The following is a 23,564-nucleotide window of genomic DNA, read 5'->3' as shown; positions in this document are numbered from 1 at the left end:
GAGATCTTATAGACCTTGTTCTCTATCCTGGAAATTCGGGGACGGGTTCCAGATCGGAGGTCACGGTAACGTTACTTAAACGTGCGTCGGGGAGGCGAGTAATCGGCCCGAATAATCAGAGCACATCCTATGTGAGCAAGTGGTCGTGGGTTCTCTGGCCTCTCACACAGTGACTTTATAACAAAGGTATATGTTCTTCTTCTTAACCAGTGTATGGGTCTTATGGGAAACAAATGTGTATCCATATATTTACTTGCGCTTGTTTTCGTGAACATGTGCCTTTAACCTCCAGATATCAATGGTATCGAATAAAAAACATCATCATGAGTTTGTGTGCATGTGCCTCTAACCATCATATATTGATGATATCGAAGAAAATACCATATCATGAGGTCGTGTGTATGTGCCTTTATCCATCATATATTGATGATATCGAAGAAAATACCATATCATGAGGTCGTGTGTATGTGCCTTTAACCATCATATATTGATGATATCAAAGAAAATACCATATCATGAGGTCGTGCGTATGTGCCTTTAACCATCATATATTGATGATATCAAAGAAAATACCATATCATGAGGTCGTGTGCATGTGCCTCTAACCATCATATATTGATGATATCGAAGAAAATACCATATCATGAGGTCCTGTGTATGTGCCTTTAACCATCATATATTGATGATATCGAAGAAAATACCATATCATGAGGTCGTGCGTATGTGCCTTTAACCATCATATATTGATGATATCGAAGAAAATACCATATCATGAGGTCCTGTGTATGTGCTTTAAACTTCCAGATATCAATGGTGTCGAAGGAAATACCACATCATTAGTTCGTATGTATGTGCCTTTAACGTCCAGATATCAATGGTATCGAAGAAAATACCATATCATGAGGTCGTGTGTATGTGCCTTTAACCTTCATAAATCAATAGGATCAAAGGAAGTACCACATCATGAGCTCGTGTGTATGTGCCTTTAACCTTCATAAATCAATAGGATCAAAGGAAGTACCACATCATGAGGTCGTGTGTATGTACCTTTGCTTCCAGATATCAATGATATCGAAGAAAATACCACATCATGAGTTCGTGTGTATGTGCCTTTAACTTCCAGATATCAATGGTATCAAAGGAAAACTACATTCTTAGTTCGTGTGTATGTGCCTTTACTTCCAGATATCAATGGTATCAAAGGCAATACCACATCAGTAGTTCGTATGTATGTGCCTTTACTTTCAGATATCAATGGTATCGAAGGAAGTACCACATCATGAGGTCGTGTGTATGTGCCTTTGACTTCCAGATATCAATTGTATCGAAGGAAATACCACATCATGTGTTCCTGTGGTTGTGAACTTTAGCTTCATGTTTAGCGGACAGGGGCACAATGTTCCGTATCCAACCCAAGTTTGCCGGCAAATGAACCCTAAAACACCTTATCATAACCTTATATCTTAAAGCTGCACTCTCACAGATTAAACGTTTTGACAACATTACAAATTGTTTGTCTTGGAACAAGCCATATTTGTGCGAAAATGCATGTAAACCTGTTTAACAAGACTGCTGACAAAAAAAATAGATCGCTGATCTTTATATTTAAGCTCAAAAATGATGTTTTATGCATTTTTCTTGAACCGATGGTAACGCTTTTAGCCATAAATCATTAATTTTCGAACAGAAATATGAAAATCTGCGATCTGATCTTTTGTCAGCAGTCTTTAATTACTGGTTTGCATATATTTACGCAAGAATTGGCTCATTCCGAGACTTAAAAAAAGAGTTGTAAAAACGATAAATCTGTGAGAGTGCAGCTATTTAGCTCTCTAGACCTCTCACTTATGTTTAAAGTTTGTATTCATCATGTGCAAATTTAACGGTCTATATTTTCCGCAACATCTAAATATTTACATAACCCGTTTAACTTCGATTTTGTTGTTTGCTTTAACAATTTGATGACGGTGTTGTTGTATAAGAGGCTGTCAGGATTTGGACGGTGTAAGGATGTATTTTGACACCTTAGAATCACGACCCCCCGGTCATTATTCTTTAGTAGAGAAGGTGACCCCCGGTTCATACTTTTCATCGTTTTCCGGGTGATAGTATTACCACCACTGTACACAAAGTAAACTAATTGCGGGCAGTTGTTCTTTCGATGTCAAAACTCTTCGTCAGGCCTTTTTTATTTGATTCTATGTTTTACGAACACCGCCGCTCAAAACAACTCATTTTGGAAATAAAAATAAAATTGTGATTTCGGTTTTTTTTATTTCCGCCGATGAAACTTTATCGCGGTAAATTATTTAAAGCAGAGGACATCGCAATAGTTGTAAAAATATTGGTGTAAACACTTCTGAAAAAGTTTAAGCCTATGAAAAACATTCATCGGATTTGCAGGCTGGTGTTAAAAACCCGGTATCCGGTACCTGGTATCCCCCGTATCCGGTATCACTTTCTAATACCGGATTATGTCGATATCAGGGTTATTATCAGATGATAAATCCAAGTATCCACGGTCCGTTATAAATTGCTTGTTGACAGCCAATGCATACTTTAAATAACACGGAATCAACATAATCTGGTAACATTAACTGTGATAATGGCTTTTCTCGATATCGATACCTGGTACCGGGTTTTAGCTCACCCTGATCCTTTGCGGCAGGGTGACTTCCGGTTTATTTCCGGATTATAACGAAGTATATAACAGCGATAAATATGGACTAATTATCGGTCCAGGTTGTTATTATTTATTTATTTTTATTAGATTTGTCATTTAAATGAGTTTATATTACATTATTGTGATATAATTTGAATGCCATGAGCTATAAATCGCTTGACTGTTTACCTGGACAGTTTAGTTCTGGTGGGTGGGGTAGATGGTTCAGAAAAAAACTGCGGTTACTTTTCTTATTGGATGTATTATTAAGAACAAATAATTCTCATCTATTCTAAAACATTTGTTTTGAAAATAAACACAAATAAATTAGTCTGTTTTACTATCTGTCAGTCATATTCTATAATGAGGAATCTGTATGTACATTACCAGGTACAGTATAACTATGTAATAGTCTTATGAATGAATATATATATAGATCATCATAAAAATAAATTATGATATTTATACTGCTCTGTGTGTTTTATAAATATGTAATAAAAAATTATTTGGAGTAATTATGCTATGCTGTCACCTTTGTAGTGTTCTCAGCTTCTGAATGATTTGTTACTAGTTAGTTATGTTTAAACATTATGATGGCCACTGGACTAGTCACATACACCCAGGCCTGGAATTAAATCGGGGTCCAGATTGTCTAAAAACCCATCCATAAAAAAAGTCTGAGAGTAACTTATTTTTTTTATAAAAATATACTTTTAATGATCCATTCCTTTCTTTACAGATATGATTCAAATATGCTGATGTTATCTACTGAGATCATTACTTTCAATGAAGAACATCACTACAATCGGATGGGCTGCTAGATTGGTAGCAACATGATGTAAGCTAATGCCTGTTGAAACACTATTGTTGGTTGGGCATCTATTGCTTACTAGACCGCTTTATTGGATGGACCATACGTGTTGGTTGAACAACTATAAATGGTTGGACCGGAAGTGTTGGTTGGACCACCAGTTTTGTTTGAACTGCATGTTGGACAGAATGTGTGATGGACAATAAGTATTATTTGAATCACTGTTGGATAGACAGCTTCTGTTTTATCAGACAGCTATAATCAGTTGATTTACAAGTTCCTGGTGAAATAGTCGCTGCATAGAGGGAAACAAAAGTTCTTTTGCTAACTGTAACAATGACATGGTTGGTGAATTGGTATCAGACAATTTGCAGCCAAGACAACACAGTGGAGTGATGGCCGATTCCTAAAACTCTAAATGGCAAATAAATTTACCGAAAATAGTTGATTTTTTATGTCACTTGTCTACTATAACATGCATTTACAATCATAAAGAGTGATTAATGAAAATATGAAGTGAACTTGTCAGATAAAACAAAAACAAATGTGCACACACTTACATATTGACTTGACTTCAAAATAGAAAATCATAGAGGATACATCATAGCTTTTGCTTTTCTGTGTGTTTTTTCCCGACCAGAAATGTAATTTTATTTTTATTTTTATTTCCTCCTCCTACGACACTTTACAACTCGCCGTTCGTAAAACATATAATTAAATAAAAAAGGCCTAAGGGTTCATTTTACTTCGTGGCTTCATCATTATAATATAATAAATGTAGGGTCATCACGCTGATGAAAATTAAATCCCTTTATATAGAACTACCATCGCAAGATAAGCAGCAGAAGCAGCACCAAAGAAATAGTAGCAGCAGCACTAAAGACGTAGTAGCTGCAGCAGCACCAGCTGTAGTACTAACAATTAGGAGCACAAGCCTTTAAAACCCCAAAACTGTAGATCAAATATATATTTTACTACAATATAATACACTCGTTTCTGTTTGGTTGGGGTCACTAATCTATAGACACGTAAGGAGTCATTATTGTCAAGATGTAGTCAATATTTTACTGAAATGGAGTCACTTTTTCAAAAGAATAATGACCGGGTTCGTGAATATATGTGGGTCAAAATACTTTCTTTTATCGGTCAAGAAATGAATGCAATGCAATATGAACAGAAACAACTATGCAGTTTTCTTGATTAAAACACTTAAAAATTAAATCACAAACAGTTTTACGAAATTGCTTTTAAAAAGTAATGCAGGAAAATTAAACATCCGAAGATTAATAAGTTTCACCAGTATAATGATGTATTCACAAGTTTCATTTGTTTTTTTTGCATTCTTGTATACGCATACGGACAAACCACACAATTTCTTTGCAAATGATATTATAATTAAAGACATGGTCAAGAATTTGGCCTTAGATTTTCGGCCTATAAGGGGTCTATGTGTAACTGAAATGTGCGGGCACTGACAAGCAATCAAGGGACTTACAGACATAATTTTTGCATTGCACTGCATCTTATATTACAGTACACTGAAGTCGTTTGGCACATCAGTATCTACTTCTATCCTATATTTCGATGAGGATTAATGAGAACATGTTCAAAGCTACATTAGCCTTTAATATACCTGCAACACGGGCATGTTTAGTCAGAACACGTTCAAACCTACCTTAGCCTTTAATTTACTTGCAACACGGACATGTTTGGTCAGAACATGTTTAAGGCTACATTAACTTGGAATATACTTGCAACTCGGACAAGTTCGGTCAGAACGTGTTATGAGCTACATTAAGTATTGATATACTTGCAACACGGGCATGTTTGGTCAGAACATGTTCAAAACTACCTTAGCCTTTAATATAATTCCAACATGAGCATATTGGTCAGAACAAGTTTAAATATACACTAAGTTTCACAATACTTGCAATACCGGCAGCATTAGTCGAACATTTTAAAAGCTACATTAAGTTTTAATATACTTGCAACACATGTTTGGTCAGAACATGCTCAAAGTTACTTTCTTATGCTATGTTAATTATGTCTCCCCTTCGACTAAAAGGGGGAACACTGTATATGGCATTATTCTTGTTATTTTTCTCCTTTCTTATTTTCCTTTCTTCTTTTCCTTTCTTCTTCTTCTTCTTCTTCTTCTTCTTCTTCTTCTTCTTCTTCTTCTTCTTCTTCTTCTTCTTCTTCTTCTTCTTCTAATCATAACTCCGGGGCATTTTCCTTCAGAATATTTAAATGTTCATTTATAAAAAAATACAATAAGGAATTTATTGAAATATGGAACAAAGACAGATAGCTATGTGATGTTGTTCAATCTGCAAGAAAAACTCTGGGTGCACTTAATTGCAGAACTAACTAGCATTGTTTGTTTCTCATAAGTCATCCTTTTTCAAGACACTTACTTAAAAGATTACTCAAAGGAGTTCGAATTAAGTAAAACTTATATTATGCATAGGTGGTGATGGAAAGTTTTGCACCTTACAAGATTTATAACTTTGGGACTCATATTTACAAAGTGATCTCCCCTTGTTTGTTTTGTATAATGCATTTGTCCAGACTTACTCAAAAATACTTGAAGAAATTTAATGTACAAGCTATTTTACCCCTTCCTTCAGTTAAACTCTCGCTTCAAATAAGCTCCAGTTCAAGGAAAGACATTGGTTTTCGAAGGCGGCGCTTTGAAAACAACATTTCTAGTTCATCGTTGATTAACCTTTGGGCTGTTGGTATATTGAATTTTTATAGGAAATGGCTGGAAACGGTTATGTTTAAAATGTTGTTAAGTAAGAATAAATCCTTCCTTCCACACCAAAAAAAAATCTTGATGTCTAAATGTGCGTCTCAGGTAACATTAATCATGTTTTAGGGTGTGATTTATTTAAATCATGATCTGCGTCTTAGTGTGTGATTTATCTTAATCACATGGCCCCAATTTCTCGAAACTTCTTAAGCTGAACAGGCTTAAGTTGCTTATTTCAATTAGCCAAAATACATACTAATAATGATTTTGATAAATGAAAAAATGGTTTCTACCAATAAGCATACAGAATTTTCTTATATAATTTATAAAAACTTTTAAAGAAGTAAATATAACGTATATTATAGAATTACAAAAATAGTGAGTTTAGCTTAATCCTGTTATAAGGGACTTAAGAAGTTTCGAGAAATTGGGGCATGGTTAATTATAAGATTAGTTTAAGTTCGAAAAATGCTATTTATAATATATAGTCTGACAACATATTTGAAAATTTATTTATTTCCCTTTCAAAACGACATCAACACTTATTTGAATAAGAGTTGATCAGCTCTTCAGATCTGTTGATATTATTTCATTATTTTGTTCAATGTTATTTAACAATCATATCTTAATACAAGCTCTGCCATTAGGCTGTCAGCAAGATTTAGCCGTTTTTTGTTAGTTCAATTTGTATTTTCCACACAAATTATTGCATCTAACGAATGTCTGACATAGCAGTATTCACAATTATTTTCAGCAAATTCATATGATGTGGTTTCACCTTATTCAAATACTTCACCAAAGGAACAAAACGATTTCGATTGATTATCGTTTGGGTTTTCGTAAGTTGGCGTCTGGAAGGCCAGACAAAGGTTTTTCTACTCCGTCTGGCACATCGTCAGTGGGAACAGGCTCAACACCAGACCTGGGTCCGTCTGGAAGCGCATTAATACTAATGCGCCTTTGCTTCAAGTGTGTATTTGCGTTTTTTTTATTTGACACTTTTTGCAATAAGCTACAATCAAAACACATTCAGCTTTATGTATACCTTGTGGCCTTTTCTCTTCCCTTCTCTGAAGAAAGACCGGCCTGAGCACCCGACCGAGATCTCTTCGGGACCTCATCAGATTCGTGGGACCCTGAAATATGTAAACTTTGACAAACATGATAAGTGTGATGTCGTCTGAAGTCCATGAACATCGGATGTGTTACCATTATTCTCTAAATGCAAATAGCAAGAAAACGTGGTTAATTTTGCACAATGTGCATGATAAAATTATGTTTAAGTTTATATACTTATTTTTCTTAGCTCGAGTGTAAGTCATCAACAATGTGATAAGAATTACTTTCGGGTCTGTTTATTTAAACATAAATTCTGGGTTTAAAGGTTCCTACCTTTTCTTTTCTTGCCCCTCTCGCGCTCTGACGCAGACTTCTCTTCGTTTACGGAACAACCTTGATCAAAAAAGTTTTAAATTTTGCAGTAGGAGCGGATAAAATGAAATATGAAAAAATATACAAGGCACTCGAATGGTTCCTGAATTTGTCGTAAGGGGGTCATCCCTTGGGACCGTAGCCCTCAACATTTTAAATGTTAAATGTCGATAGATTGCTATATAGTTTTAACAGGGATTTTAACTGATCGAGCTATTAGAAAAGGTTTTATATATTTAACTTGGTATTACAACTTGCCATAACAAATCATCCTCACAACGAGCGTGTGTGAGTTTATAGAAACTTGAAATTAATTATTTAATCATCAATGTTCATTGCAACGATTCTGCAATTAAAAGATGTGTGTAGAAAACCAACGAAATCCCACCGGAATGAGTTTTAGAAAATGAATCAAATTTGACTTACGTTAAGAAATGAAGTATACAATAATCTTTAACAAACAATATACATACTCCCACGTATCATTAATTGATAAGTAAATTCCTTTCAGTAGTAATGTTAAATATTTAAAAACGTACTTTTGTGTAATGTTCACTGTGTGTAATACGACGATCCCTAGTTGTTGTAAAAATATTCGTGGTTTTTATGAATAAAGTTAAAGCTAATATGTATCCAAATATCATTCTTTAAAACTGTGTTGTAATATTAACGTGCCTTTGTGTTCTTGTGTTTGCTTACGTTGTTATTACATCAGATCCATATAGGAATATTGCATCAGTAATAAAACACTTACTAGTATGATTAGAAAGGTCACCTCGTTTGGATGTTTCTTCCATAATTTAGAAACAGCTATAATCCAATCTTAATAAATTAAAGATTATATTTTAACTAGCAATTGTCAAGATTGAGAAAATGTTCAACAGGAATTTAAATAACGATTTTACAAAAAGCATTGTTTACCTTTAGTCGCAATGAGATAAGGGTATGACGAGCTGGTAACATTTATGTGCGTTAATATTATATTGAAGGACATTAAAGCAAATGATACACCTTGCGTTTTGACTTGTACATCCTGCTTTCTTACTTGTTCTTCTTTCTATTACACACTGAATTCGTTATCCGAGCAACTGCATTGCTAGCTTGGTGAATGTTTATTTATTAATCTCCATTATTATCGTGTTTAAGCTATCTTTAAGTCTTACTGTCTTTATACATTTGTAGCTTACTTTTTGGCTTACTGTTTTTGCTGGCTTAGTTTCTCAAACCTAAGTATGACTAATAAAAAATGTCAGCAAGCCAGGACGAATTCCACATAGCCATACGCTTAAAATAAGCTTACAGTGTCGGTCATTTCCGTTAGTTTCTAAAAAATAGGTTTTATCAATCGTAACAACTCAGCCATCTCCAGCAAACTTCGGGATATATTTATTTTGACCGAGGAGTTCCGATTGTCATATTATGTCGCAACCTTCCGTTAATTTCTGTACGACTTTCCGAACTTTCGCCCAAATGAAACGAAGTTTTGGCTAGGAATTGTTAATCGATATCATATTTTACGCGAATTTTAACACAACAAACTTGATATTAGGTTTAAAATATCAACTGCTTTAAATATATCAAACAACAAGGATGCAATTAAGCACGATGTACATGTAAGGAATCAAGATGTACAAATCAGAATGCAAGATGTTCACCTCAGAATGCAAGATGTATAATCAGGAAGTCAAGATGTATTTTTTCTTCTTTGCCCTTCCATATGTTTATACGTCTTCTTTAAGGCAGCCAAAGTCCATTCTCATAATCAAATGTTTGATAATATTAAATATTACCTCTGATTCATTCTTTGCAAAATCCAGTGCAAAACTATAAAAAGGTCATTTTCCTGATATCATCTTCGACCGATTAAAACGCTCGTTACATAAACATACTTAAATGTTGGGCACTGACCATCGATACGCTGTTTTGCCGCTAATTATTTTTCAATATTTCTGTTTTGATATGAATATGAGCTTAGTTTTAGTAAATATCATTTATTAGCGATTTACCATTAATACACAATGCGTTCTGGTAGTAAATTACATAATGGACAAATAGTGTCAGCCTAATTTCCTTTATTCACTCATTCCAATTAATGCATGGGCACATGAGGTAAATTAAATATCAAATAATAATAATATAACAATTAGATTGACAGTTACTTAAAGTTGCACACCACTTTACTCAAAAATCGCGTCAATTAAGGATGTCCACGTGAAGATATAATTACGATCTCGTGCCAAATGACACGTGAAACCCAATCTTTATATACACGCAAAACTCTCCAACCGTCAGACATAAGCCCTTAACAATTACTATCACAAATACAAGGAGTTGATTCATTAAACCCTTACATTTTGCAAGAACGGAGAACATATTTTGTTCAATAGATCTAGACGTGCAAAATTCTTTAGGGGACGTTGCTTCATACCTGAGAAAGGTTAGTTTTTTGTGTCTTTTTCCATTTTATCATATCTATAGTTACCGCGTTCCATCTCACGAGGCACTCTGCAGATACCACTTAGGCCACAGACACAGCCTCCTCCGCAACGTCCTACAACAGCGGTTTCCGGGATTGCAAACGTGAGGCGGTCACATACGTAGCTGCAAACGGCGCTTGGGATCCGGTAGTTGCGACCAATGTGAGTGGACATTTGAGGAGCGTCTATGTATAGAAGCAGATTAGCAGTGAGGCTGCTGAAGGACGGATTGAGGAAGTTGATAATCGGATTCCACATATAGAGGATCTGGCGCCTTATACATATAGCCATCAAGGCCATAACCCACAGGCCGAGTTCATGTCAACGGCGAGAAGATTGGACAAACGATTGAGTGGATAAACTACTCAAAGTACAATATCCTCTATGAGTATTCTAGAATGTTCGCGTATCTCGCGGATGGCAAAAGGCTACGACGACGTCACCATACATTATTCAATTACTTCCGGTTTGAGTTTCGGGAGTAGCAATTCTGATTTTCCCAATTTCGACATTCGACTGACAGTCAATCCCAAAATCGTTTTGAATATTTGGGGTCATATGGTTGTTTTTCATTTTACCGAAGTAACGATGATGCAGTCCGTCAAGTGTCCGAAGACAATGTATGGCGCCCATGGTAGAATGTTGCTTTGTTTACGGTTAATGTAATTTGATTTTGTTAAAATTGATACAGCAGAGATATTAAAAGTAGGAACATAAAGAACATGTATCCTTCATTATAGGCATAATTTGATACATTTATATATATGATTGGCAGAAATAAATAAAGGAGACTTGCCAAGTAGATTAACTTCTTATTTTAGTTCCCTTCTGTATGTAACAACAACAAGCAATATTTACAAGCAGCTTTACACAACAAAACACGATCAAACCGAAGCTGCTATTATATACACTAGCGGGCGTGCTCAGTACTGCACTGACCATTGTGGTCAATGAACAGTCTCGGTCAAACAAAGGCTTCTGTTTACTATACTAGCGGGCGTAGTCAGTACTGCACTTACAATTGTGGTCAATCAACAGTCTCGATCAAACCGAGGCTGCTATTTCATACACTAGCGGGCGTGGTCAGTACTTCACTTACCATTGTGGAGATAGTAAAGTCTCGATCAAACCGAAGCTGATGTTTATACACTAGCAGGCGTATTCAGTACCGCACTTACCATTGTGGTCAATCAAAAGTCTCGATCAAACCGAGGCTGTTATTTCATACACTAGCTGGCGTAGTCAGTACTTCACTTTCCATTGTGGACAATGTGCAGTCTCGCTCAAACCGATGCTCCTGTTTTATACACTAGCGGGCGTGGTCATTACGGCACTAACCATTGTGGAAAATGAACAGTCCTAATCACACCGAGGCTGCTGTTTTATACACAAGCAGGCTTGGTCAGTACTTCACCTATCATTGCGGTCAATGAACAGTCTCGATCAAACCGAGGCTGCTGTTTTATACACTAGCAGGCGTGGTCAATACCGCACTTATCATTGCGGTCAATTAACAGTCTCGTTTAAACCAAGGCTACTGTTTTATTTTTGCGTGTCGTCTCAATGTATGTATCATGATAAGATTTATACACGTTTATATTTGTTTATGATAGAAGTATATTTATCGTAGACTTAAATTTGTGTTTGCTCCGATAAAACTTATACATATTATAATTATTAAGATACATGATTTTATATAAGTGTGTCCTACATGAAAATAATAAAAACATATACTTTAATTTGAGAGGCCAAAAGGGAAAAACTATTGTTCCCGTAACCGCATGCACTGCAGAGAGAAAGGGTGAGGTATATAGGATTGGATATAATTTTGGCAGAATTCTTCATTTATTTGTCATTGCCTCATGCATACATTTGTTTTTCATTTTATACCCCTGGTACAAAGTAACTATTCAAAACATTCCAATATACCGTTTAGATCTTCGTCTTGATATATCGGCAAAGGGAACATGTTCAATACCAGACCTGAGTCGCTTCGGGACCGCATCAGATTTGTTGGTCCCTGAAATATTTGAACATTGGCTAAGATGATATGTGCAGTGGAGTCTGAAACATGATATGTTTTAAAACCGGCTTTAATGGATTGCTCATGAACATCGTATTTTATCATTATATCGTTAAATACAAATGAGCTATTCAACTTGCCAAATATTTAACACAATCTGCATAGTGATATTGTTCCTTTTCCCCTCTTTTTGGAACTGTATACTTATTTATTTCAGCTCGAGTGTGAACCATCAATTAGCTTACAGAACCTTAAGTCCGTTTCCGTGGTAGAAACCATTTCTAAGCTGACCTTATTTAGAAGCCAAGAAAACGTCCATGATATGGCTCGAGACTTTTGAATGAGAGGTAGACACTTATAACACTAGACCACCCTTTTGGTTTGAATGTTCGACAATTAGAGGCTGTAAACTTACGCTATAATAACAATTTATCATATTTTTCCGGTGGTTTATATAGATTTGCCAGTGAAATAGAATTGATATTTCAAAGTTAGAAACAGTGAAAATACCAAATTGATATTGTTCCATGTTTTGAAATCGTATCCCGCATTCAGTTCCAAATCAAAACGTCAGCGTCCAAAGGGCTCTGACAAAATTTCAACGACGTCATTTTATAAATGCCGTTATGTGTGTATGTGTGGCGCTTGTTTTTCTTAAAATTGCTAGTAAATGACTTTAAACTCCTATTTTTAGTTTTTATTAGTGTAAGATTGCAATATATTTCATCTCGTGAATAAAATTGTTGGTGCTCACTTGGTTAAATATATTACGATCTAACACGGAAAAAAAGCAATTATCCATTTTATTACAATAGTTTAAAAATCATTTTTGCTTAATCTGTTTACCTCTTCTTTTCTTATCAGTCTTTCTCCCTGATTTAGGTAGCCTTTTTCGTACGGATCTACCTGCATCTAAAAGAAATAAAAATGCTTATAAACAAGCAATGTAATCGAAGCGGAAAAACTCAAATATAAAATTATACAATGTAGTCGGAGCGGTTTCATCATTTAAACCTGACATCCTAGTCCCTAACATTTAGAATGCTAAATGTCGATACTGTACGATATCATAGTTTAAACTGGAATTCTACTACTCGCACTAATGCAGATTGATTTTAATATTTAACCCGGTATTTTAATGATTGGCCAAACTCAACACAAGCCCCCCCCCCCAAGAAAACGTGTATGAATTCATTACATTAACTTTGTAGTTATAAATGAATCATCAATATTCATGATCAAGCCTGTGCTATAAAATGTTGTGTGTAGAAACCCAATGGGATCCCACAAAATTTCAGTTTTCAGAAAATGTATAAACTTTGATCACCGTAAAGAAGAATGTAGTACAGGTATATTCTGGGACATAAAATAAATATTCTACCACATATAACTAAATTCTGAGTAAACTAATCTCAGTATCATTGTTATCCTATTTTAAAAGCATACTTTTGTTTAATGCACAGGTTGTGTGATACGGCATTGGGATCCCTAGTTGATGATTCCTAGTTGTTGGAAAACTATTGTTATTTCAGGAATTATATTGATGCAAGTTGCATCCAAATATCGTTCTTTAACTTGTGTTATAATACTCGTGTTCCTTTTTTGTTCATGCTGTTTTGTACGTTGTCATTAAAGGTGATGCCCGTATAGGAGTAGTTTTCGTTTAAAACATGAAAACACTGCACCAGGAAAATAAAATACTTAAAGTTATAATAAGATTAAAACTATAATTTAACAAGCAACGAAACATGTCAAATATATAAAAATATTGAAAATATGTCAAACAGAAAAATAATAAGAATTTTTTAAAAAGCGCTGTTTACGTATTGTCGCAATGGGATTAGGGTGTCATTAGCTGATAAGAGTTTTTGCGTTTGAATGGGTATATGGTAAAAGTCCGGCAGCCGAAGTTAAGAACCCTGCAGCGGTTTGTATAGGAAATGATTTTGCATATCTATGTAACCGAGACGCTCTAATATGACATTGCACATTTGTTTTGCTTTGATCATTAAAGCCAAATGTAATAACCTTCATTGTACCCCCCTTTAAGAGATGACATATTAAAGTAATTATAATTTTGTAATAAACAATGGTAAGATGGCAACATTGAGATAGTATGGTGATAGAAATAAAGACTGGCATATGTTTATTTTAATTTGTTGACTATTTAAGCATGACTCACACTATACAGATTTCGCATCGATTGGCCCCGAAATACAGTCTTTCTAAAGATATTTTAAAAGTTACCTGCAATCTTAGTAGTTCATGTTCTGAAAGGACTGCAGAAGATTCATGCTGATGCCGTCAGTTTTGGGTTAACGATTTGCTTCTTTACATTGAGATTGTGTGAGTAGAATACCAGCAGAGGATCGATCGTTGCCACTCTAGCGACACAATTGTAGTGAGGTGTTTATCGGGTGAAATAGAAGAAACATGTCATGAATTGCAGGAGGTTTTACCTCGACGATAATGCGATAACTGCAATGTATGAACGACTATTTATATGTCACGACAATGGTCCCATTCCATGATACGACGATAGTGTAAATCCCAACTATACATGACAAACTACAACTACTCGACGTCTTTAACCGTGGGGTTAACAAAAAACTACCATAACAGAGCCATGCTCGGTCGATATACTGGGGTAAGAGTTCGCTACGCGGAAGGGAGTTGCAGTCGTTAGTATCCACATTATTCGTACACTCTTCGTATAATAATAATAGGATCCATTATCGAGGAGACATGCTACGCCTTCTGTCACAAGTCTTGATCACTTATGTATACGAGTATATTCATATTTCGAGGGGCCACAGATCTGTTTATTTTTTTCTCTTCAAATTAGACGTGGCTGTAACAAACTGTTTTTGTCCAAACTAAAAAGATGTACAAACAAGCAAATACTATGTCCTGAAATATATCATCTTCGTTGTCTTTAGTAGTAATTGTGCCTGATTTCCTTATAAGAATATAGTTTGAATCACTACGAATAAAATACGTTTTGTTACGTATTGTTTCGGCTCAAAGACAGTTTCAAACGATGTACGAGTTTAACGTTTGGCTAAGGTTAAGACGCGACCTCAGATTGGTCTACTATGAAATTTATCTTGAATACAAAAAATAATAAATGATCAGCTACGATTATTTTCAAGATCGACAACGCTGCTACTGATATGCTGGCACGTGTTGCTACTAAGATAATGTTCGAATGAAGATCAAGAAAGCGTATCGAATCGTTCAAAATCTGGACTGATGTTCTTCCGGTACCTTTCTTCTATGAGAATGCCATGATAAACCGTGAAGGCATCGTCATATATCGTCGAGTAGCTGGGTATTGATAGAATAGTCAAGAAAATTGACGTATTAAATCGTACCTTAAGGAAACCCCTGAACGACTTTTAAAGACCTGCACAATGCGTAGCAAAATGTGAACTGATATTTTTTATTTATTTTCAGACAAACATTAACCTATCAACTATAGTTAAATTCTGCGTTGTTTGTGAGAAAATATGAATATATTTTATGTATAAGAAAATATTTAAGAAAAAAATGATGGAAAAATCTACATCGCAGTAAGTCTTAAAACACTAAATATAACATTGGAAACAAGTACCATTAAATAATAAATCCATATATTGATTTCTGACAAAATATCATAACCAGTGCACACCATTTTGGTTTATTTGAAGTCGGGATTATATTATGTGCAAGAGCTACTGTACCAATGGGCTTTGAGTGTTTAAAAAAAATAACTTTTTCATTAAAAACGGTATGTGCAACAAAACATAACAAGTATTCTGTTTTGCTTGTTTTGACGGCTGAAATATGTTATAAATTTAATAAGAATTTATTGGTTCATATTTATCAATCATAGTTTTGCAAAAAAATGAGGAAATCATTAACACACAATTAAATGAGATTGTCGATTTCGTAACACTCAGCGGTCATATTGGACACCATCTTTAATATGAAATAAATCACCAAAGGGGGCGCGAGGTCTTCAATCGGATTATTGTATTAAAAGGTCTAGGTTACCAGAGTATGCCAAAAACATTTTCTATACACCGCCATGCAAACTAGGTGTAGCTCAGATACATTATTTCGCTGCCGTACTTAAGTATAATTGTCGTTGACTAAGAATGGCGTTTGCTCTGAAAAAGCTAGTAATATTATAATTATGAAAATACATATTTTAAATAACTTACTATAAGGGTGGCTAGCATTAATATAAAAGTTCACTTTTACTTTCATTATTAAGGTAGTTTTTTAATAAGTCAGGTTCCTGTGACATTCCTGAATTGAAAGAGGGGAGATTTCTTAATTTGCTTTAGTAGAATACTAGTCAAATTCATCATTTAATTGCCTCTGCTTCATGTGTCCATTAGTTTTTCATTTGACACTTCTTGGAATAAGTTACTATTTAAATGTCAGCTTGTATATATCGTTTCGCCATTTTTTAATATATAGACAGAGGGAACAGGCTCGGCGGCAGACCTGTGTTACTACGGGAGCCCATCAGGTTTGTGGTTCCTTGAAATATGTGACCATTGACTATCATGGTATGTGTTATGTCCCCTGAATCAGGGTTTATTTTAAAAACCTGCTCGATAAAATACTCCGTTTAAATTGTATTTTTATCATTTTAGCGTTGACAACAAATAACAATAAACTCGGAATATTCAACATTATGTGCATGGTGGAATGTTCTTGTTAGTGTATGCATTAAATCAATCATTCAATAGTGATTAATCTAACAAACTAAGATAATCGTTTTCGGTCACCTTATTACATATTAATCGGACTATAGGATTTCAGGCGGGAACATGTTTCCTTGTGTTCTTGTTCTTTCGTGAAACTGGACCCAGGTATTCAGGGATCATTGGATAAAACTTAGCTACTCGTTAATTGATACTAGCAAAGAAAGGTAACTGCGTTGGTTCCCGTTTAGATACAGATTGTAAGGTTTATGATCGTAAATTTCCAGGCGTAACACCGTTTTCTGCATAAGGACACTATGACACTATTTTTCCACAAATAATGAACACGTTGTCTGTTGATTTAACACCAGAAAACCATATCAAGATAGTTTCGTTTTTCTGCTATCATCATTTCTTTACCGTCACTATCAATAACGTCCATGTGCCACAGTCATGGCCGCATCTCTGGGGTCATCTCTGAATCCATCCACCAAAGAAAGAGATCCTGAAAAAATATCATAAAAATACACATAATTGTCTTCAAATAAGATATAAATCATGTGTAAACTTGAATATGCACACAAGAATACAATGTACACATCATAAAATGCTACCAGAGTGGAGAGAAACATTTTTAGGAACTTCTTGAAGGGGTACTACGACCCGGAAGCATTTCGTTGTGTGCCGACACCGTAAACTGCGTTGCGATAAAATTTCCTTTCTGCCCGTCACTTGACGCTCTTAAACATAGCAAGGTATATGACTAACTCTTATTTAAACGGGGCCCTGGCTTATACAAATCAGAGTATATAGCAACTGTGAGTGATAGTTTAACTGGACATATTCCTTTAAATCACATGTGTAAAAATATATATCTTAAAAGGTTGTTTAATTTCTTATGAAATTTCTGTAAACCATTATAACCAGTGATTATTTTTGCTCACGACTATTTATTTCGGCTAGTATAGAAATAACGCCAAAACCGATGCTAGCCTGAGAGCAGGCGTGGACAACTCTGCACTTCTCGATCAAATCGAGGCTGCTGTTTCATACACATGAAGGCAGTGCTAGTACAGCTTACCATTGTGGTCTATGAACAGTTTCGATCAAACCGAGGCTGCTGTTTTATAAACTAGCAGGCGTGGTCAGTTATTCACTCACCATTGTTGACAATAAACATTCTAGATCAAACCGAGGCTGCTGTTTTATACACTAGTGGGCGTGGTCAGTGCTGCACTTACCATTGTGATCAATGAATAGTCTCGATCAAACCGAGGCTGCTGTTTGATACATAGCGGGCGTGGTCAGTTATTCACTCACCATTGTTGACATTAAACAGTCTCTTTTAAAACCGAGGCTCCTGTTTCATAAGTTAGCGGGCGCGGACAGAACTGCACTTACCCTTGCGAACAATTAACATTCTCGACCTAACCGAGGCTCCTGTTTCATAAGTTAGCGGGCGCGGACAGAACTGCACTTATCTTTGCGAACAATAAATAGTCTCGACCAAACCGAGGCTGCTGTTTCATAAGTTAGCGGGCGCGGACAGAACTGCACTTTTCCTTGCGAACAATAAATAGTCTCGATCAAACCGAGGCTGCTGTTTTATACACAAGCGAGCGTAGGCAGTGCTGCACTTATCCTTGCGGTCAGTGAAAAGTCTCGATTTAACTGAGGCAGCTGGTTTTTACACTAGCCGGCGTGGTTAGCACTTCTGCACTTGCCATTAGGGACAATAAACAGTTTCGCGTTAGAATCTGCTGCTTTATACTTTGGATGCATTAAATGGGTTCGAAGGATCATTATCCAGAATGTAAACTGTTTTACCGTGATGTTTATCTTTTGACAAATCGTGCGAAAACAGGTATATTGCTGGAGCGTAAACGACCACAATGAAGGCACATGTACATTTTCCTGGTTTCTCGATGTCGTTGAACTTTGCTTCTTTGTTTGTTTTTACTACTTAGGCCAGTGCTTTTTGATGTAACAGCGTTTCAATTAGAATCAACGATAGTTCAGTCAAACCGGAGCAGTTAGGGGAGTTATTCCCGAAATAATTAGAGCTTTCTGTTTACCCGTTTGCGTTTGTTTGTCTTGCTTCGAACCCAAAATACCAGAAAAAAATATTGAGCCCACTTACGCACAAAGGGAAAATTTGAGAATCCTTGGTCTAGTAACAGAACAATTGTCTGTCATCCTAGGGCTTGTTTTATTTAATGACTCACCACTAGCACGTCTAATCGTCTATCTGGATGGACGTTAAATGTAAGTCCCGTGTGTCAACGTTATACACTACCGCTCGTTAATAAACCAGTGTAGCTCATACCAGTATTACGTCTGTGAATTATGCTTGACAACAAAACAACACTGATACTCACATTGGGGCCGAAACAGTCACATAACCAACCAAAATCTTTTCAGTGTCCTTTTAGCATACAGTTTATTTCCGACTTATTCATTGTACAGCGATAAATACTCATAAAACTTATGAAATAAAATATGTCAATATGTTTGTACATGGAAATAAACGCATACAGTGTATACACAAATGTCTGACAAACCTGTATTGTAAATTATTTTGCAGAAAGTCAAATCAGAAACTGATATATATGATGTTGTTTTTTTCACTTTTACACATTCCTAATAAAGTTCTTTCTGGATAAATTAGTGAGTTGTGAAACGGCTTGACCGAAAACCGAATAACAATGTATCTAAGTTCGGTTTCGGCAGTATCTCCGAGGGAGGATTAACTCCGCCCGGTAAAACGTCAGCTGGCTCAGGCTGTGTTCCCGACCTTGCTCTATCTGGTTGCGCATACTCTGAAATATGACTCAATAATCTATTATATGTGCGATATCAACAGAAACCTGCATTTTTTCATAGTCCATGAAAAGGCGGATTATTTTTATCGCTAAGTACAAATAGCATTAAAACGTAAAATATTCAAGAAAATGTGATCGCTGGAATGAATATGTTGTTTTAGATTAAATACTAGCTCTACTAAGCTCGAATGTGTTCGATCTATATGCTGAAATGTATGTACCGTGTTTTGGGCCGTTTCCTGCTTATACCACTAGACAACCTTTTTTACCTATTGTTAACTACTTGATTTAGTGTTCTGACTTTAATAATTATTATGGTGCTTACTGTCCCTACCTTTTTTTTTCTCTGACGCGGCCACTCCACCCCCGCGCCGAATTCTCTCAAATGATTTGACTTTTTTTGTTTGTAAACAGCTAAAAATTCAATCAGACTAGATTAAACGCTATTTCTCGACATGGTAACGGTCACGAGTAGGAATATATATACACATATAAATATATAAATAAATAAATAAGGTTGTTATGGTATGTCTCAAAGAAATTTATGTATCTCATGAGTTTAATAATATTTTATGCTCGTATAAAGGGTTTAATGCTATAATAATATTGGGTGTCGCCTAAGACTGGTGTTTGCTCACACACAAGTTGTATCTGATATTGAAATGGATTGGAACGAAAGCATTGCTTATAGAGTTCTTATCCGTAGGAATTAAATTACTCGTTTACCAGAAAAATGCGCATGATTGACAATTAGACGATATATATGTTTTAAGCAAGAATGCATGTTGTTATACTAAGTTACTTTTATAACACAATCTTAATATATATATATGAATACATTTTTGTATGCACAGTTTCGCTTACCGTCTTAATTCATCTTTCGTGCTTACTCCAGACCTTGATTTCTTCAGAAAAGCATCGGATTTGAATGTCGCTGAAAATTTTAAATATTAACATGTGTGGTGTACGCTGAAACAACATTTATTCTCAAATTGACTATTAATTTCATTGTCCATGGAAATCGCATGTTTTATCATTATATCGTTAGGCTCAATAACAATTAAACTTGGACTATTTAACATAATATGCATGCTGCTTTTTCTTCTCTCTTTTTTGTTATCTGTAAACGTATGACGTTCAACTTGTATGTGACCAATCTATCATTTGACATAACTCAACCTCCGGTCCGTTCCCTTGGTAGAAACCTGTCCTAAATTGTCTTTTCTTTTTTCTTCATCTATGTTTTGAATTCGTATACTTATTATGTTCAGATCGTGTGTGACCAATCTATTATTTGACATAAATCAACCTCCGGTCCGTTTCCTTGATAGAAACCTGCCCCTTATTTATAGGCCAAAGGAACGTCCCTGATGTGGCTTGAACCATTTGAATGAGAGGCAGATACTTATATCACTAAACCGTCCTCATTGACTTTGATTGTTTAACGATTTGATTCACTAACACTGAAAAAATTCATAAATAATACTTTTCGTTTTAACTATTCCTACCTTTTTTCTTTTCACCCCTGCATTTTGACTTGGGTTTCTCTTTGCGTGCGGAACGACCTAGATAAAAAGACATGGAAAGGATAAAGTAACAAGGCAGTCGGAGCGGAGCATGTCATATGGAAATCAAAAAAAAAAGTCGGAGGGTTACGCCCAACCCCTTGTGTCAAATGCTGGAACCCTGGGACCGTAGCTCCAAACTTGTAGAACTTGTAGAAGTGTTTATATCTTACGTAATAATTGTTTGAACTGGGATTTAAATTGGTAATATGTTTGCAATAACAACCACAAAAAAACCCTCCCATGTGCGAATACATGAAAAAAACTTCACATTTTAATATTAAATGATTCATCAATACCCAGTTTCAAGCCCGTGCTATATATAGATATATGTAGACAACGGGATCCCACCGAATTTCAGTTTTCAGAAAATGCAAAAAACACTTTGATCATTGTGAGGAAAAGTAGTATGTATAATCGTTCACAAAAAGTAGACATATTCCAAAATAAATTTAAGTATAAGTAAGTACATCTCGATATTCATATTAAAATATTTAAAAGCGAACTTCTTGTTGTTGGTGTTTTTCATGAATCAAGTTGATGCAAATATGTATTCGAATATCATTATTTAAACCTAGTTAAAATAAATATTGATGTTCCTTTGCGTGCATGCGTTTTGTACGTTATTAATACAATAGATGCCTATATAGGAATAGCTCTCGGTTAAAACAACAAAATTTGCATTAGTAAAGTAAAACACTTACTGGTACGGTTACCCTGTGCTTTTCCCATATCTGAAAAAAATAAAGATTGTATCCCAACAGGCAACGGTGACGATTAAGAAGGTGTTTAACAGGAATATAAATAAGGATTACATAAGGAAACAACTATTTTTAGGTATAGTCTAATCATGAGCTGATCGTGTTTGTAATATTATGTAGTCTGTCAGCCCAATTTGATAACCCTGCGCAGGGGAGTATAGAAAATGTGTTTGTTTACTTTGGTAGACGCGACACTGTTATTTAAGATTACGATTGATGACCAAGCCCGTGCTATAAAGAGATATGTTTAAAATCCCAATGGGATCCCACCTAATATATATATATAATGTGGGACAAATGATAAACATTCTCCCCAGGCAATAAAATAATTGCGCAGATTGTGTCACTGGGATCCACACTATTGGTGTTGTTAAAATAGTCATGGTTTTCATGAATGAAGTTGATGTAAATATGTATTCGAATATCATTATTCAAACTGTGTTGTAATAATTAAGTTTCTTTATGTACATGTTTTTACGTTGTTATTAAAACATATGCCCATATAGGACTAGTTCTCGATTTAAACCAGTGAAATTAAATACTTTGATGTACGATTAAAAATGATTACCTTTTTTATAAGTTTTCCCCATTGTCAATCTAAATGATTAATTATTATATTCCAAAGAGCAATGGTCACGATGGAAAAGATGTCAAACAGGAAAATAAATACGGATTTTCCAAAGAGCGATTATTACGTGTAGTCGTAATGAGATAAGGGCATCACGCGCTGATATGATGTGCGTTTTATATTGGTAAATGGTATAAATATCCATCCAATTGTATTAGAATAAATCATCTACCAAACCAGCAATAAAACAGTGCAACAACTGGCGCAATGTGATTTGATAAAACAAGGTAATACATTTTCAGCTATGTGTGTGCTTTTATTGTAACGATTACATTTGACAGACGTTTTGTTTTTGTTTTGTTTACCTCACCCAATGCTTGATACAAGGTTTCATGAATGTTGTGCTTTGGTTGTCAAGATAACGTTGTAACAACGTTGAGGAATCTGTACATTCCTAACGTTAGGACAATATAATCAATAAAGTTAACGTCATGACAACGTTGGTGGTAACATTGCCACAACGTCTAGACACTTATGCATTATTTATAGAATAATACATGGCTTTTGATTAATTATTGCCAGAGTGGGAAGAATAACATAACGTTTATAGTTTTAAAGTTGATAAAATGTTTAATTGCGTATCACTTTTTTATTGCAGGTGTTTAATATCAGAAAGGCGTTCAAGGTATTAATGTTCCGGGGTTACTACATTGGACGAATGGTGTTATGCGGTTTAAAAGGATTAAAATACCACTTTATTTTAAAACATTCATATTAAGAATACAACGTAATCATATTTTGGAGTAAGAGAGCATCTTTAATTTTACTTTTATCCACTCTAATGCCAGATGTGCACGCTCATAACACATCACTATTATACAGATTTGGTATGTTTTTCAACCATTTTCTTCACTAAACATAACTCATTTATGATAATTTAGGACATACATTACTATATGTATAACATGTTCAAAGAATTCATGCGCCTTTCC

The 23,564-nt window shown here is 35.1% G+C and overlaps 1 protein-coding gene and 1 long non-coding RNA gene across 3 annotated transcripts; both read right to left on the bottom strand.

Moving 5' to 3' along the window:
• Nucleotides 1-7,311: 7,311 nt before the first annotated feature.
• On the bottom strand, nt 7,312-8,520 carry LOC128219997 (uncharacterized). Its single transcript, XR_008258710.1, has 3 exons — nt 8,414-8,520; nt 7,621-7,680; nt 7,312-7,364 (listed from the first exon to the last, which is right to left on the bottom strand). It is a non-coding gene; the product is annotated as an uncharacterized LOC128219997 (long non-coding RNA).
• A 10,750-nt stretch (nt 8,521-19,270) lies between these two features.
• Nucleotides 19,271-22,716, bottom strand: LOC128219995 (uncharacterized). Of its 2 annotated transcripts, XM_052928223.1 has the most exons (6): nt 22,573-22,716; nt 21,948-21,977; nt 21,187-21,243; nt 20,543-20,612; nt 20,013-20,092; nt 19,271-19,675 (listed from the first exon to the last, which is right to left on the bottom strand). In XM_052928223.1, exons 1-6 carry the CDS (start codon nt 22,592-22,594, stop codon nt 19,521-19,523), a joined length of 414 nt encoding a protein of 137 aa, XP_052784183.1. In that variant the 5' UTR covers nt 22,595-22,716; the 3' UTR covers nt 19,271-19,520. The 2 variants fall into 2 exon arrangements, with proteins under 2 accessions (XP_052784183.1, XP_052784184.1); XM_052928224.1 differs by lacking the exon at nt 21,948-21,977.
• Between the last annotated feature and the right edge of the window lie 848 nt (nt 22,717-23,564).

This window comes from Mya arenaria, chromosome 15 (assembly GCF_026914265.1).
Source record: "Mya arenaria isolate MELC-2E11 chromosome 15, ASM2691426v1".
Taxonomy (NCBI): Eukaryota; Metazoa; Mollusca; class Bivalvia; order Myida; family Myidae; genus Mya; species Mya arenaria.
Note: the sequence above shows the minus strand (reverse complement) of the source record. Positions and strands in the feature narration are given on the sequence as shown.